Source organism: Trichechus manatus, unplaced genomic scaffold (genome assembly GCF_000243295.1).
Source record: "Trichechus manatus latirostris isolate Lorelei unplaced genomic scaffold, TriManLat1.0 scaffold00085, whole genome shotgun sequence".
Classification (NCBI taxonomy): domain Eukaryota; kingdom Metazoa; phylum Chordata; class Mammalia; order Sirenia; family Trichechidae; genus Trichechus; species Trichechus manatus.
This window is the reverse complement of record NW_004444021.1, coordinates 6,121,934-6,140,213: the sequence shown is the minus strand read 5'-3', so window position 1 is coordinate 6,140,213 and position 18,280 is coordinate 6,121,934. Positions and strand designations below refer to the sequence as shown.

Below are 18,280 nucleotides of genomic sequence, written 5' to 3'. Positions count from 1 at the left end.
GTGCTGAAAAGCTCCTAGACCAGGGGAAGATTGATGACAAGTACCTTCCTCCAGAACCAATAGAGAAAGAAAGCCTTCCCTCAGAGCTGGCATCCTGAATTCAGACTTACAGACTCCTAGACTGTGAGAGAATACATTTCTGTTTGTTAAAGCACTAGGTAACTAAGACATATACTAAGTCTAAAAAATTAAAATTTTAGAAGTCTAACTTAAAAAAAAAAATCTTGTTCTCCTTTTCTAACCTGCCCTTCAATACCAGTTTCCTCATTTTTATCTGACTTAACTTTCTTAAATTCATCCACCCAGTTGGTTACCTTGGAGTTATCCTTGATTCCTTCATCCTTTTTATCTAATCTATCACTAAGAGCTTTTACTTCCTTCAAAATATCTATTGACCTTGTTTGTTTTCATGGCCACCATTCTCATATAAGTCTTCATTACCTCATCTCTGGTTTATTGCCACTACTTTTTTGCTTGCTAAGTGATTTACCTATTTCTAGTCTGTTGTCCTTCGAATTTATTTTACATAGCACCCATGCTAGTCACTATGTTAGGCACTTCTAAAGTGTGACTTTATTTACTAGTACATTCCTAAGAGAATTAATGATTCCACTTTCCATTTGGGGATAAATTAAAGGTCAGGTAATAGTCCATAGTTCCACAGCTAGTGCAGATGAGATTGAAAGTCAAGTATGTCTATCTAGCTCTAGGCACTTTGTTCATTCCATTCTATGGTACAGCTCATCAGCCCAAACCCTGCTATTTTGACTGCACATTTTCCATTCTTGCAACCTCACTAAAAAGAGGGTCGACACTTACATGCCATATTGGGTAACCACAAACTAAGGATGTGGGTCTGGTAGCAGGGAGCAGGGGAGGTAGAGTAAGTGAGGTTACACAAGCATTGGGGGTATGCCCAGCATCAAGGTTAGTTCAAACAGCAGGTCAGACATTTGCTGAGGGAAAACCAGGCCAGAGTTAGAGGAGCACAGTGCTTCTGAAGACCCATTCAGCTCAGAGCTTCTCCATCTATGGAAGTTAAGGCTGTAGGGATGAGCAGGGAAAGAAATTACAGATTCTTAAAATGAGAAGGACCTGCCTGATGTGCAAAGGCAAAATGGGCTTACTCAGGAAGCATTTCTGTCCTCCTTTCTGGAAAGTGGCCATTTTCCAGATCTAATCAGTCTAACGTCCAAAGATAGAGGTCAGGGGGATCATCTGGTTGGAGTCAGGAATGTGAGGAAAGAAAATGCAGTGATTTTTATAGCAATGATGGTGATTATTGGGGATTTACATGATCTTAGACATTCCCATGTTCACCTTCACGTTTTACAAGTTGAAATTCAGAATGAAGTGACTTACTTGCCTAGGTCCCCAGCTGCCAGGCCCATTCTTCCACCGAAACATCAAGCTTGTGAGAGAAGTGTCATGTCAAGTCTCCTGGGTCTGGAAGCTTGACTGCCATTTTGGTGTAAGTTATGGGAATAAGGCTGTGTTTCTGCCTTATCACTGGCTCTGCCACAGTGTTACTAACACAGTTATTAACACAGCCTACTTGGACTAAAGTTTTACTGTCCAATATGGTTGCCAGTAGCCATGTATGGATATTTAAGTTTAAATAAATTAAAATAAAATTAATTTATACTTTAATTCCTCAGTCACACTATTTATGTTTCAAGTGCTCACTTAATAGCCACATATGACTAGAGGCTACTGCATTGTGCAGTGCAGATATAGAACATTTCCCTAATCATAGAAACTTCCGTTAGACGGTGCTGGTCTAAAATATTTATTAATGACGTACAATAGCTTACAGTCTAAATAATAGTAATATAATGCATGCATACATTTTATTTACTATTCATTTAGTATGTAGATATGAAACTTACTACTGGGTTTCCTAAGATTGTTGCCAGGTTGCAAATAATTGAAAGACATTTAATATTTCAAATAACAGGATCAAGTCAATGTCTTCTTTTCTTCTCCTCTGTATAATTACATCAGTGCATTCTTTACATCTGGTTAGACAGTTTGAGAATTTTTTTTGTTAAATTTTGCCTTCTGTACTTTTATTTTTAATTTAAATTCCTATCTTTTAAATATCTGATGTGTACCTGGGTCACGCAAATGGTTAAGTGCTCAATTACTAGCTGAAAGGGTGGTGGTTAGAGCCCACCCAGCAGCGCATCAGAATACAGGCCTGGTGATCTGCTACCAAAAGGTCACAGCCTTGAAAACCCCATGGAGCACACATGGGGTTACCCACCATGAGTTGGAATTGACCTGATGACAGCTAATAACAACAATGTCAAATGTCTGATGAATGAAACTCTTGCAAAGGTAATGTTATGTTTGTTGTTGTTGGGTGTCGTCTAGTCGGTTCTGACTCATAGCAACCGTATGTACAACAGAATGAAACACTGCTTGGTCCTGTGCCATGCTCACAAACATTACTGTGTTTGAGTCCACTTTTGCAGCCACTTTGTCAATCCATCTCATTGAGAGTCTTCCTCTTTTTCACAGACCCTCTACCAATCATGATGTCCTTTTCCAGGGACTGATCCCTCCTGATAACATGTCCGAAGTACATGAGAGAAATGGTCACTATCCTTGCTTCCAGGGGGCATTCTGGCTGTACTTCTTACAAGACAGATTTGTTTGTTTTTCTGGCAGTCCATGGTATATTCAATATTCATCGCCAACACCATAATTCAAAGCATCAATTCTTCTTCAGTCTTCCTTATTCATTGTCCAGCTTTGACATTCATATGAGGCAATTGAAAACACCATGGCTTGGGTCAGGCACACCTACACCATAATTTAATAGATAGTGACTTTCTAACTTCCATTTCTATCTTCATATAATATTCTTTTTGTACGTTTTTAAAAAAATTTTTTATCCTTTCATGTTGAAGGAGAATTTATAGACAACAGAGCAGCTTTGAATGATCTTTAGCAAAATTTTATTAATGTTATATTTAGATTATTTGAAATATAAAAATTAAATTTGTAATTAGTATAGAATTAACCTTACATTTTAAATATGATGCTGTATACATCTTTTTAAGTCCATTTTTGTCACTGACCACTTAAGAGGTTTAAAATCCTTTATGCTTGTGTGAATGTCATATTGGGTTCTGTGCTCTACCTAGGATTAACCAGAATAAGATCGGCTAACCTCTGCAATGACCCGTGTAAGAATTCTTTTTTTTATATATATATACAATTTCAGTGTAAGACTTCTTATCAGAAATTCTCAAGGACTTTGTCTAATCCCGTTTCAAAAGATTTAAGAAGTGTGAATCCTTAGACTGTCTCTGAGAAACTTATTCACCTATTAAATACCTCACCAGGTGGATGAAAAATTGCAAAGATGAAGCACCATGGGCAGTTCTAGATGAAGACTTAGATGCTTCTACACTTTTCTTTATCAATTTACTCTTAATCTTAGGATTTATCAGGAATCAAGACTATAGATGGAAGTCAGGGTGTTACACAAACCCCGTTTGTGTTGGAATTTCAGGATAAAATTAAGATATATGACCATTTGGAAAATGAAAACAAACAACGATGCCTTGGATGCGTATGTTTTTGTTTTCTTTCCTGGAGTAGCTGAGAACTTTTGTTTTAAATTTTTATTTTTTTTTTATTTTTTATTTTATTTTATTTGTATTTTATTTTATATGGAGGCAGTTTTCATTTAAAGTTTTTCTTGTGGTGCTCTGTTGTCTATAAATTCTCCTTCCACATGAAAGGATAAAATTTTTTTTAAAAAATTGTACAAAAAAGATATTACAAGAACAAAGAAAAGGAAGTTAGAAACTCACTATCTGTTAAATTATGGTGGAGGTGTGCTTATCTAGGTGTAAAAAGTTCATGGAGAGAAATGAAAGTGATGTACCCTTCAGGCCACACGGATTTATGCTATTTTTGGCAATGTCTCTTGATGTCATGCTAGAGGTCCATTTGTGCAAATGCATGATTTCAAACTCCACCCCCATTAGGGCATGTTTTTCAAATGCCTAAGGGGAAAAACGTGCTATAATAAAGCCCAGGTGTCTATTGGTATGATTTTAAATGATTTAGTTCAGCAACCATTCATGTCATACACTGATTAAATGATACCTACTTTTACCCAAACTTGGCAGCAAGTCAAGAAAGAGTTTCTTCATAAAGTGCTAAAATGAATGTTCCAAGAAAGGACTTCAATAGAATCTGCAAGAAAGAAACTCTCTATTTTTTAAGGTTGTATTTATTTTTAACTTATAAACATACCTATTATTTAAATCACAGAATAGGGTACTATTTAATACTAACTCTTTCTTCATGATTCGATTTCTTCATAGTATAAATTTTTAGCTTAAACACCTGCACCATTCCTTTCCAAAGCAACTTTCATACAGTGCTTGAAAAAATAACCAGCATTCAAAAGAGAGTTCAGTAAAATAAACAGTAATGGAATAAGCACAACAAGATCATCTATACTTTTCCAAGTGCTATTTATTTTACTTTGAACTAATATATAGCATGGAGCCCTGGTGGTGCAGTGGTTAAGAGCTACGGCTGCTAAATTTTGGACAATTATCTAGTCTCTTTTCCCTTGTTGCAGTGATGATGATGAAATTCCTAAAATGTGAGCTAGTATCATACTCTATCTTTGACCATTTCAAATGCCAATATCTGGCAACACCTGGCTAATGTTTTATGTAACCAAAGTGGGTTGTCCTGTGTACTTATGCAATATGGCGATGGATTGCCATATTTATTTGTACTCCTTTCTGACCTTGTATGTTCCGCTTTGTTTTATAATTATGTTTATTTTGTTAAATTCTGTAAACTAAAGACCAAACTATCACCTCATATCATCACATCTTCCGTCTAGATGTCAGAGGGCAGGGTTTTATCCCTTCCAAACAACTCTCTGCCTCACATTGGGATTCTTTTTAGTGTGATGCTTTTTTGCTTCGGTTTACTGAGATCTCAGATTCTCTCTGAAGAGAAAATATTGTGTAAACTTTGTACCATTTTGTTACTTTTTAAAGGATAAATTCAACTCAATCATTTTGTAGTTCTGATGGAAACGAACATTACAAGGGCCATCATGTTGCATGTGTAACTTCTTTTGCAATCAAATTTAAATACCCTCATAAATTCTACTTGTGTCCATGCTCATTGTAAGCTCACGTATTTGTCAATGTAAGTAAGCCAAGTATTCCTGTAATTTCTGTTTCATGCTTTTGTTTCCCAACTAATTACTTAAGATTTTGACTTTATTATTTAGTTCTCACTCCACATGTCCATCCATTCTGCTTCGTTATTGACCTGAATTAATGAAACCTTTCTATATCCCTTTTCCAATATATGAAATGGTAGTCTATGTCAATGGTTCTTAAACTTAGATGCTTATCAGAATCACCTATACAGTTTTATTTATTTATATATTTATATGTGTTTAAAATACACATGCCAGCACACCTGGGGATTTTCATTCTGTTTGGTGGCGTTGGGTTTGGTCATCTGTATGTTCCATAAATTCTGTAGATTATTTTTAACTCCTGGTCTATGTAGAATTGGTCTTTTCTGTGGGAACCCACAATTAGTTGTCCATTTCTCTGTTCATTGTTGCAATCTCTTTTCAAGCCATTGGCAACATCAAGGCTAGGCTTTCTCCTTAGTCACATTTTGAACATGTGTCAATATTTCTTTAATCCATATTGTAATGAGTTTGATGTAAAGAGTCAGTCCTTATTCATTTTTTGTATTCATTGATTCTAGAAGTTTTTCTTGCTCTAAATACGTTGAATAGGGTAGTAATTCAATAAATATTAATGTGTTTTCATGAATTTGATGAAATCCTAATACCACATTTGTAGGAAAATTTATTTCCACAAAAGTATTATTTTTTAAGAGATCATAATATAATATATTTTAATTACAATTTAGAAGTGTTAAATTTTTGGCTTATAAAAGGATTTTTACTTTGATCAGGAATTTGAAACCAAGTGTTTTTGTGGTTTATCAATAATTTGGAAGAGAGGCTGGTAAGAAAACCAAACAAAAAACCTAGAGTGGAATTATTAATGGATCTTGCCAATTTTAATATTAATTAAAAAATTAAAGTTAAAAACATTTTCTGTAATTTCCTAAAATTTAATTTTTATGTAAATTCCTAGGATCATGTCTGTTAACAAAGTGAGATTAGCAGGAATACAAGAGTCCTAGAGTTTCCAGGAAAAGATCAGGGAAGTAATAAAGAACAAGGGCAGAAAGTTCATGCACATTTTCCCCCTCTCTCTTTTCCACTTATACCTTCTCTTTTCAGCATGGAAGAGATTGGGTGGGAGACACAGTGAGGCCAGGATGATAGAGACTCAACCAACCCACCCCTTGAAATCCAACGTGAACTTTTGTCAATTGAAGGCTGTTGTGAAGCCTTCTTTACTGGGCTGTTGACCACTTGCTGTATGTTTGCAGGAGTACACAGCAACCAGAGTCCTGGGCAAAACTCGAGAGAAGGCAATGTTGATCTTTTTCACTTCCCACCTCATTGCCTAAGGTAACCTTTCCATTTAAGTGACAGAGCCAGGTTATAAACCCAGGGAGACTGCCTGCAGAGCCTATACTGGAATCAACCAAAGCACAGATGATTGTTTCCATTCCCTCCCTTTGGCTATTACACAAAATATATCAAAGAACATTATAGTATATCAAAGTTTCAGATCTATTTGTAGTTTTTCCTAAGCTCCTCAGAAAAGACACTGTGGCTAAAAATCAATGACATCATCATATATCAGGAAATTATAAAATCATAAACGTCCAGGTTTGAAGAGACTTCTTAGGTAATTTAGTTGAGTTGTAGAAATTGTGGCTGTCAGGCAGTAATGTGGGAAGTCACCTACACTCTAGAGTTCCTGGAGAACTTATCAGGACCTCTTTATGATAATACATATTTCTATATTGTGCCATGTTTATTTGTGTACACATTTTATTTCCCATGTTCAACTCATGGTTTTTTTTTTTAATCTTGCTACTAATTGTTTTACATACAAAACACATTTAAGACTATAGTGGCTGAATTATTTCAGTATTTTAATTTATACCTTATTTTCTCTTAAACAGGAGCAAAATTTATTGGAACTTTCCCCATACCAGATACTTACAATCCAGATGATGATAAAATATATTTCTTCTTCCGTGAATCATCTCAAGAAGGCAGTACTTCTGATAAGACCATCCTTTCTCGAGTTGGAAGAGTTTGTAAGGTAAGATATGTTTACTTTATTTAAGGCAAAAATATATACATATGAAACAACCATGTAATGTCAAAGTAAAAGTTAATGTTGATTATTCACAAACTGGTAGGGTAAAGTCAGACTATCCTACATGTAGTAATTTTTTTGAAATTCAAAAGTAAAAAAAAAGATTCAAGTTTTTCAAATATTATGGCACATTTTTCCAGGGCCTGAACTCCTGTCTGCATGTGTGTTAGACCTCTTTTGCAGCTTCCTTCTTTTATTAATAGGCTGTGTCTTTCCAGGTTATTGTTATTCCCAGTAAGACCACTGCATTGTCCTGATGCAGAGGGCTGAAAAGTTTTTATATACTGTTAAATAAACTTACTATAAAATTGAGGGTAATGTAACACAATTACTATAGTAGCTTAAACACTAAAATAATTATATTCAGTATTTTTATCAAAGCATACATCACGTGTAAAAATATATGTCTTTACATGGATAAAATAAGTAGAAAATGTTTATATTATTACTATAATAAATATTTTCTAGACCATTAATCTAGGTTAGATTCTGAGAAAAAATGGGATAGTAAGAAACAAATACATGAACCAAAATGCAAAACATTTATTTTGAACAACATTGCAATTGTTTTACTAGTAATAGTTTATATATATTATAGGCAGAGAGACTCTATTAGACACTTCTTTCCACTTTATGCAATAAAGGTTCTAATTTGAGTGAATACAAACTTTACAGAGTAATAACGCTACTAGAATTATACTTTTGATTTCATTGTATTGTTCTGAATTTTCTTAGTTGGATTTATCTTTACCAAAATAACTTTTTACACCTTCAGTGTAAACTTAGTTAACAAGAGGAAGAGCTGTTAACTTAATAAATACTCTCAGTGGGAAGCTTTCTCTGGTCTTGTACAAACTTTTCATATTCTTCCATCTAAGCCTATTTCTTTTTTGTCTCAATTTGTGCCTTCAGGCTTCTGAACACTTTCAAGGGCAGAAATATAAACCATCATTGCACTTAGGAGTGCTAATGAAAACATGGCCTTTCAATGAGGCCAACTTCTGAGCCCAGATCATTCTTTACCTACTATCCTGGCCAATAATGCTGTCTCCCACTGATCCCTTCACCCCCAGGGGACAAGTCCTCTAAAAGCATCCTTACTCTTTCAGAGTCTAAGAATTCACAGTAATTTCTCTTGAAGCCTCTTGCCTGGAGATGAATGGCTGTTGCTTGGAGTGGTCGTAGTGTGTTAGTGTACTGAAGCATGCCTTATAACAACAGTAGGCTGACCCTGAAAAGCTGTGCTCTGGATTGACAAACTTTGCCTAAATGAGCTACATTAAATATGTCATAAGAGATTTATAATCAATTAAATGTATTTCAAGAGTCAGTTTCAGATAAACATATGTAACAATTGTTTGTTTCGTGAGCTAGTTCAATACTTCTTGATAGTTCTAATGCATTTTATGCAATTGACATAGCAATGTAATGTTTTTAGCTTAGTATAAATATACTGAAGGTTATCTTAGAGGGGAAGAAATAAAGAAAATTTTATTGCTCCATTTGTAAATTTTTATTTTAAAGGTGTAATATAGTCTATATGAGCATCTCATAAGGCATATTATATAAAGTTGTAACAAACTCCTATTCAACTGAAAAGGCAGAAAGAGTTGTAATAAATGAGTCTTCTCACCACAAAAAGCTCTGAGGCCACACAGCAAGATTTTGTCGTGCTATTGTCCTTGGATAAAAAACTAACACATTGCAACATCAGATAAGGACATGTGATGGATGAATTTACTTTAAAAAAAAAAAGGATAAAATAGAGGTTCTTCTCTTGTTAGTGCTTGTTAATGTATCTCTTTACTCAATCACTGTCTTAAGTAAGCACCATCTTCAGAATTTCTCACTATAAATATGATCCATTGTTTACATATTTACAATACTTGGTTTTAAATGCTTTATTCACAATTTCTTATTTACAACACACCCTGCTCATATTTTTAACTTTTACTTAATAATTTAGGATTAGATCATGGCAAACACATGAGCACTGCCAAGTGGAGATTCACTGTCAACATTAAAAATGTCTTGAAATTAAAAAAAAGAAAAAATGATAGATATGTCCTACAAAACAATAACAAGTTTAATTAAAAGTCAGTGACAGCATCATCATTGTTTCTTTTATATATTATTTTCACATGAAAAAGTTTCTTCTGACACTATGTTGAACTTATTATTCTTCTCTGATGTTTCTTGTTTTAACACCATAGGGTCATTATAGTATTGCTTTTCTATTTTCAACAGGTAATAACAGAACGCATGTCTATACTATGAAGCGAAATTGTGTTTGATAGATATAAGCAATCAAGAATAAGCAATGATCTAAGAAGGAAGAGATTTTGTTACACAGAGAGAATTAAGAGCAAACTGTACACTTTACTGAGCTTAAAAAACTTTTCAGTAACATTAGAGTCTTGGATACTTTTTGTTGTACTGGGATATCCTCACAGTACCTATTTGGAAATGTTTGAAATTTGTTGTTATTTTTATTATTGTTGTTTATTTCATTTTTTCCCCTGATAACTTTGTCACACATGAAAAACTTTATAATTTAAGAGTTTCTTACTCTTCAGCTATTAAACCAAAGTAAATATTGTTTTATTGACCACCAAAGATATTACTGAGTGGGATGTAGTGATTGATGGGTAGGAGGTTTTGAAAATAGGCAAAATTACACACAAAAAATGACTAAAGGATTGTTTTTTAAAAAAGGTGGATGTTTACAGTTTTTTAACCCATTCATTCATTATTTTATTTTTTCATTATTTCAAAAACAACAACAAAATATAAGATGATTTTTGTATGATAGGCACTACACTAGACACTGGGAGGTAAGTAAAACACTCTACACCTAGAACAGTAAGGGTAACAGACATATAAACAGGTAATCACAATATAATGTCATGGAGGTGGGAGCTGAGAACTCTGAGTATTCAGTGAAGATTGAAAATGTTTTATAAAGAAAATGGTGCTTGAACTGAGTACTACAGGAGGAGTTGTTGTGTACGCTTAAGTCAGTTCCCACTCATAGTGACCATATATGACAGAGTAGAACTGCCCCAGAGGGTTTCCTAGGTTGTAAATCTTTACGGGAGCAGATCACCAGCTCTTTTTTCCCATGGAACCACTGATGGATTCCAATTGCCAACCTTTCGATTAGCAACTGAGCGCTTAACCATTGCACCACCAGCTCCTTACAGGAGGCTTAGGACTATGATAAGTAAAGGGAAAGAACAGGCATTTCAAGCAGCATTGTGACAGGGTACATTTTGTTCACAGAACAGTGAAATCTTTTTGTAACTGAAGCAAGGACTGTGTATGGGGATGAATATCACCTGAGATTGGAGTGGTAAGATAGTAAGAAGTCTTGTGTTCCATGTTCAGGAGTATGAGCTCTATCCTGATGGAATGAGGAGTGATAAAATATTTTAGGCAGAGAAGTGACTTGATAGATATATTTAGCAACAATTTTGAGAATGTACCTGGATGGAGAAATATTTGTGAGTGGGAGACTCGTTAGGTGGTTCCTTGAAGACAACAATGATGAAGAGATAAGGATGAGTTAAAGAGATATTTCTGAAATAGAATCTAAGCGTCAATTTCTAAAAAATCCTTAACTTATTGCCTGTTTTATTAATTGCTTAGTCTAGACCAGCACTGTCTATTAGAACTTTCTTCGATGATGGAAATGTTCCATATCTACTCTATCCAATTTCATATTCATATGGCTAATGAACAATTGAAATATGGCTAGTGTGACAGGAATTTTAAATTTTATTTAATTTTAATTAATTTAAATTTAAATAGCCTCATGTGGCTAGTGACTATCACATAGGTATAGATTATAAAAGTACTCCTTTATTTGACATATTTGTTGCTAATCTACCCTGTGCATGACACTGTGCTAAATGATACTTTCGAAGAAGTTAAAAAAAAAATGACATGATACCTGTACTCACTGAGTTTACAATCTAGTAGGTGAAATAGAAATTAAATAAGTAAACATAAAAATTAACATATAATTATAAAATGTGATAAGTGCTATGATGGAAAAATCGCAAGGGGCAATTAGGAAAAGTAGATGGACTTTCGATTGGTTAGGAAAGGCCTGTATGAGAAAGGTCAGGTCTGGGAAATGACAGGAAATCCTAGCACAAGGGTGACAAGAGTGGAGAAGAATATTCCAGGCAGAAAAATGTGTGAAGTCTTAGAAGTAGGAAAAAACATTTAAGGAATTAAAATAGGGTCATTGTGACCTCCCTGAGAGAGAACACAACAAAGAGTCCCTGATGGAGCAGAAGAAAAGTGGGTGCAGAACTCAAATTCTAGTAAAAAGATCAGACTTAATGGTCTGACTGAGACTGAAGGAACCCCAGAAAGCATGACCCCCAGACTCTCTGTCAACCCAGAACTAAAACCATTCCCGAAGCCAACTCTTCAGACAAGGATTAGACTGAACTATAAGACATAAAATGATACTCATGAAGAGTGTGCTTTTTAGTTCAAGTAGCTACATGAGACTAAATGGGTAGCTCCTGTCCAGAGGCGAGATGAGAAGGCAGAGAGGGTCAGAAGCTGGTTGAATGGACACGGAAAATCCAGGGTGGAAAGCAGGAGTGTGCTGTCACTCAGAGAGAGAAATTAGGGTCACATAACAATGTGTGTATAAATTTTTGTATGAGAAACTAACTTGAGCTATAAACTTTCACTTAAAGCACAGTTTTAAAAAAATAAAAATAAAAAAGTTAACTCTAAAATAGGGTCATTGTGCCTAGGGTTTAATGATTAAAGGAAATATTAGCACAATAATGACTGTTTCCTCTTTAAAGCATACATAACATTTCAACAGTCCTCAGAAATCTTATCTTCCCTGTTTATAAGTAGGACTGACTAATGTTGCAAATATTGGTTCTATGATATAAATGGAAGACTTCAACAAGTTCCTGTCCTATTTATAATAGATTGACATATAAATACTATAAATAAATGGTCATTCTATAATGAGTTAAGTTCCAAAAATATATACACATACACACACATGCATACATATGCTCGCGTACACACCTTTGAGCCAGGTCAACTAAGTGTGCTTAGTAGTGGAAGAGGTTTTAGTGGTGAAAATGGTAGTGTGTGTGTATTGGGGGGTTAGTGAAAAGTTCATTTAGCAAAAGTTACTAGGAAAAGATGGTATTTTATTAGTTTTAAAGGTTAAATTACTGTTGTTATTTTGACCTCAACTGTAGAAATTCTTTCCTCTGAGAGTGGATCTTACTTCTGGAAATAATCAAAACAATTTGGAGCCGTATATGGTGAAAATAGTGTTAACAATTTAGACAATGCAAATTTTGGACAAGAGGCGTGGATGGGAAGAGAGACTATAAAGTAAAGAAACTGACTCCGAAGGCCATTTCACAGGGTCGTATTGGTCAGTGACAGCCTGTGGAGAACAACTGCCCCGTTGGGTTTTCAAGGAGCAGCTTGGTGGATTTGAACTGCCGACCTTTTGGTTAGCAGCTGTAGCTCTTAACCACTGCACCACCAGAACTGCTCCAGTAGGTGGTAAATTACACAGATCTTTGTGGTAAGGTATTAAATGTTGACTGAACAAACAGGTGAAACAGCATAAAATAATTCCTCTGAATAGATTTGTATCTATTTACTTTGCAGGTTAGGACTTTCAGAAACCATTATTTATGGCTGTGTGATGTTTATTACCGTGTGTATGTGTGTGTGTTTCCCTTTAGACCCACCCTGTAAATTAATGTCATTTCAGTGAAGCTCACTTGCAACTTTCCACCAGAAGGCTGTTTTGCATTACTTTTCAATTTTATTCATTTTTCGAAGTGTTGTCCGTTAGCTTACTTACGCTGGTCCACTCAGGATTCCAACTGTAAATTATGTCAGTTCTCTTTTTTGTTTTGCAGTATTTCCTTTTCTCTGTGCCAGGAATTCAGTTTGGATGGCCCTTTCACATAACTTGCCTGGGGGTCTAATTAATAGCCCTTTGCTTCGATTGCACTGGCATTGTCTATTTTGATATATGGTCCTATTTGGACAATTTCTGCGTTTGAAGATTTGTGTTTTTAGTCCGATGACACATTCTGTATTATTGATCTCCACGTAGTTGTGGTTTTTGTGCTTACTTTCTGAGTGTCACTTACAACCCAAATGAGAGATTTAGAGCCCACCAGTTACAGATGTGCTTTTGCATCACTTCCATCTGTTTTCCTGTCTGAGAAATTCCTAGGCAGGAATTTATACTGTTGGCTGTTGCTTTATTTGTTTATTTATTTATTTTTAATTTAGTGAACTCTGATCCTGCCTGAAAAAGACAGCTTGATATGCCTAGATTTACTTAATTTAATCTTCTAAATATCAGAAACTGAATTATTCAACATAGTGTGTTACCCAAGTCCTGAGTTTCTAGTAATCTTTACAAGCTTTTGAAGTAGTTGGAAAAACATGTACTTCATTTCTGTGTGCTTTGTCATTCTCCAATAGCAAATCACAGTCATCTCTAAACATTAGTCTTTTTCTCCAAAAGAATTGTTTTTTGTCTTGAAAACCTGTACAGAATTTGTCCTTAGAAACCACTGTTTAATACCTGCAATAAAGAATTTTATTTGTTTGTTTCTTCCTTCCCTCTGCTTTATCTTAGATGTTTGAGTTTTTAAAGGTTTGATTCTTCTAATACTAAAGTGTCTCAAGATTATTTGTAGGTGACGTAAAAGACTATACTTTCTTGGCCGTCAAGCTGTCTGGAGTTTATTCTGGATTTGCAAGTATCAGAGAAGGCACTAAAAACCAAAACAGTGAAGAGCAAGTGCTAATAAATCTTATTCTGGTAAAGAGAAAAGATACTTGTAAAGTTCTTTTTTTCATGAAAAAGAAAATACTCACCATAACCTCAGTTTTTCAAGAAAATAAGCAAAGAGACATTTGTTTCTACCTGCTACCTGAGTTGGCTGCCTGGCATGATATTATGTGAAGACTTAAACAAGTTGACTCCATCTTTTTATCATCATCATTATTATTCTTTTTTACTTTCATTTTTTAGTGATCAGAACAAATTTTTTTTATATTCTAGTGAACTAGTTCCATGAATCAAAGTTATATTATAAAAGAAGATTCATGGGCTCAAAAGGAAAGTATGTAAAGCATCATCTTCTCATTTGATTCCATCTGTATAAGTTCACTATCTTACATTAGTTCACTTAGTGTATTAAAATAACCTCATTTCAGCTTTTCCTCTCAGTGTAATAATTTTAGTGTAAAGCTTGAAATGAGGCTCTTTGGGTTTTATTCTGGGTTTTACTTTTTGTTTCTTCCACATTGATCACAGTTTCAAGCTTCTAAATAGTTTACTTTGATTGTGGAGTATCTTTGTTGATATTTTTAAATTATAGAACCCCATAAGACCCTTTTTAAAGTTTACAAAGAAAGATTCTCAGTGCAGGTTGAGACAGCACAGAAAGAAGTAAATTGGACAATTCCTGTGAAGAGTCCATTGCTGATGGTATGGTTAATATTTCCTGGTACATGTGGGTCTTCAGGAGGTTTGATGACATGTCTGAACACAAGACTATTTAAAACCTGCAAGGTACAGCTATTATTATAAATGATAAATCAGATGAGGAATGGTGAATAATGTATCTGAATATAAAAGACATTAAACCAAAAATACAAAATACTAAACTGTCCTTATCTTATTTGTTGAATTTGTAAAAATGTTCAATAGAAGTCCTGTGTATTTGCCTTAATATTTCAGTAGTGGAAAAATATTTTTATTGATTTACAGTACTGCAGTGTTTAGATCATACTTGTAAGGAAGATGGGTAGTGTTAATTCGAGTGAAAATATCTGAGATTAGATGTTATTAATGGTTAGAACTAGAGAGGGATGTCATGCAAAAAATGCATAGATTATGGTTTTCAACATGTTTTAGAAAATTTCACTGTCTTGCCTGCACAAAGATACTGAAAAGCAAAGACCAAAACAAGGGAAAATTTATAGCCTCTAATTCCAATATCAAAACCTTTTTAAAATTTTTTTTTCAGTTCTTAAGCTGTGTCATTCCCCACAGTTCAGTGATTTGTAAAGCCTGGTGTCCTTCAATTTAAACTCACTGTTACGGCTACAAGTCACTGAATCCACATACATATTATAATATGATGCAACATGTTCTCAAATGACTCGGACATTTTATTATTTATAAAATATTCAAAGTTTAAGTGCATAAGATCAGTAAGTCAATTATTAGATGTTCCAAGATCTGTTTCCAATATGTTGGTGAAAATGACAATATTTCTAAAGTGCTGAGAGATCCTTGAAGAGCATGGTATATACAGATCAAACCACGTTTAACAGATGAACCTGGCATAGTAACCCAAAGGTCAAAAGACACACTCAATAAAAGCTCATGTGTGACAGATTCTAGCTACTCTACATGTCTATGTTAAGATTTATAAGACCTGAGTTTGTTGAGACGGTAGAAGGAAAATGGAATTGCCATTAACCTGCCTTGTGGTTAATCTACCCATTAGTAGATACTATGATTACTAGATCATAGTATTTCATAATATGCAACAATCACCCAATCAGAAGATTCAGAGTTACTGGATTTTAAAAGTGTTGAAGGATTACAAATTGTATTTTTTTTTAATTTTTTTTCTTTTTTGTTTTTATTAATCACATTAAAATTAAGAAATATTCCAAACACATAAAAAGCTACAGAGACGAAAACAACAGACACTCGCTGTACTCACCACCCAGACTGAACACATGTGGTCAGGCTTGTTTGCATTTAGTTTCTTTGTTACTTTCATCTGCATCTTTGTGTAGAGGATGTCAAGGCTTTTGGCAACCTGAACACAAAGAGGTTGTGATAAATAGAGTGGAGACACATAGAAGTGGGTGGTGACTAAGAGCTGCTGATTCTGACATCTCAATAATAAATCTATTGTGTTAGTGAGACTGCTGTGTTCTTTAGAACCTCACAAAAATAAGCAAGGAGGTGACAATTTAGTACAAAAGTGGTTACCTCCCTTTCAGCCCTCTTCTGGGCTTAAAGTTCTCAGGAGGGATTGTGTGGATTTGCAAACAAATCCTAGGACTGAAGGCTGGTCAACAAAGTCAGTCAACTGACACTTCCCCACAGCAGAAATACAACTCCCTGTGAATTGAACTTTGCCATCCCAGGTCATGCTTCTGGATGTCTGTAAGAGTTACTATCCAGTCGTTAAATGCTTATAATCCATTCCTGAGAGCTATTATCCCTGAAACTATATTTGTTTCCTCACTGACAGCAGGTGGCTTTCATCTTTGACCTGAATTTTTTTTTTAATCTTTTTTTATTCCTCTAGGGACCAGGGAAGACTGCTTGATGGGTACGCAAGAGAATTTAAAGATTCTTTTGTTCAAAGGAGTGTAATTTTCACTTGTCAGGTTAAAAAAAATCAAGTACAGTATATATCCCTTTTCTACCCAACAAAGCTGGAGCTGGTAGAATAGTTAGAAATTTCATGGTTACCCTTATTATAGGATATGAATGATAATTGCAAATAGAAAAGGGGACAGTGTTTGAGAATGGAGATTTATTGTCCCTTTTATCTAACAGGATTTTCAATTTTTGTTTTTCACTGTGGTAAATATATAGGGAAGAAAACATTTGCCATTTCAGCAATCTTCACATTCTAATAGAATTTTTAAAAGAGAATATGGTCAGTCATATTTTATGATAAAGTAGTAATGTGTACACCTGTTATAAAGGAATGTTGTTGAGTGACTAGTCCATGTATGTTTGCTTATTCAGTAAAGAAAATACTTTGAGTGCCTATTTCATGCTCGGTGTGAAGCAATAAACCAAAGTCTCTGGCATTATGTTTATGATAGCTGCTCTATGTATATTGAATCAACACTATTTTTAGTATTCATTATTATCTCTCTCAAAAAATACAAATATAGGCAAGGAATATTTTATAAGTACCATAAATATGTGAGAATGATACATAAAATGAAATAAAGTTTGAACTAGAGCTCTAATTAGTACAGTTAGAGTCCTACTGAAGAAAAAACATAAAGGCTAGATATATGAATTAAAAAATATAAAAGCCAAGGGTAATGAGGAAGATGAGGAGATAATTTACCTGATATTTTTAAATTAATTCATTAATACACTCATGAATTTAAATTAATTAAATTCATTTTAAAAATGTCTTTCTGAATAATCCCAGATATGCATTATCTCATTGTAATCTCACTACACATGAACTCAGAATTCATTATTACACTAGGAGGAAACAACAATTATTTTTGCGTATTCATATTAGCACCTAGATTTGCAGTTGTAAACTGATCTGCGGATATTAGCATTAAAAATAAAAGTAATGTCTAGATTAATTCCACCTTCACATTCATAGGCATCTAAATTCATCCAATAGCTAGCTGAAATACTGTTACTGAGCAATGTTAGAAGAACCATATAACAAAATTTTAAGAGTAATTACAGACGTGCTTGTTAGTAGATTATATAGAGTGTATTCTATATTACTTTTCTTAAGAGAAGACTGATTATTTCACTTCTTTGCTAAATATTAAATGTTCTAGTAATTCTTTCCTATGCATTTAATAACATATAAATGCCTTGGCCTGGTTTTAAAGCCTTCCTTGATCTTACTCCAACTTACATTTACAACATTATCCTCCGCTATTTCAATTTATCCCAGTAATCATTTAATCCAAATTTGTCCTGGTTTTCCATATGTATCTTGGATTTTTCCACCTGTTGTTTTTTCCTGCTAGTTTTCAGCACCTAGATTGTTTCCTCAACCAACCTGTACGTGTCTGATCTCCAGATTTTTTTTTTTTTAATATTTTATTGTACTTCAGGTGAAGGCTTACAGAACAAATAGTTTCTCATGAAACAGTAGTACACATGTTGTTTTATGACACTGGTTAAC

The 18,280-nt window shown here is 34.2% G+C and overlaps 1 protein-coding gene across 1 annotated transcript in view; it reads left to right on the top strand.

The window, feature by feature from the left end:
* Positions 1-18,280, top strand: part of SEMA3D (semaphorin 3D) — a 162,066-nt gene that overhangs the window by 87,187 nt on the left and 56,599 nt on the right. Inside the window, exon 7 of the mRNA XM_004381477.2 lies at positions 7,120-7,262. Coding sequence (XP_004381534.1) covers positions 7,120-7,262 — 143 coding nt within the window. The remainder of the gene's footprint in view (positions 1-7,119; positions 7,263-18,280) is intronic.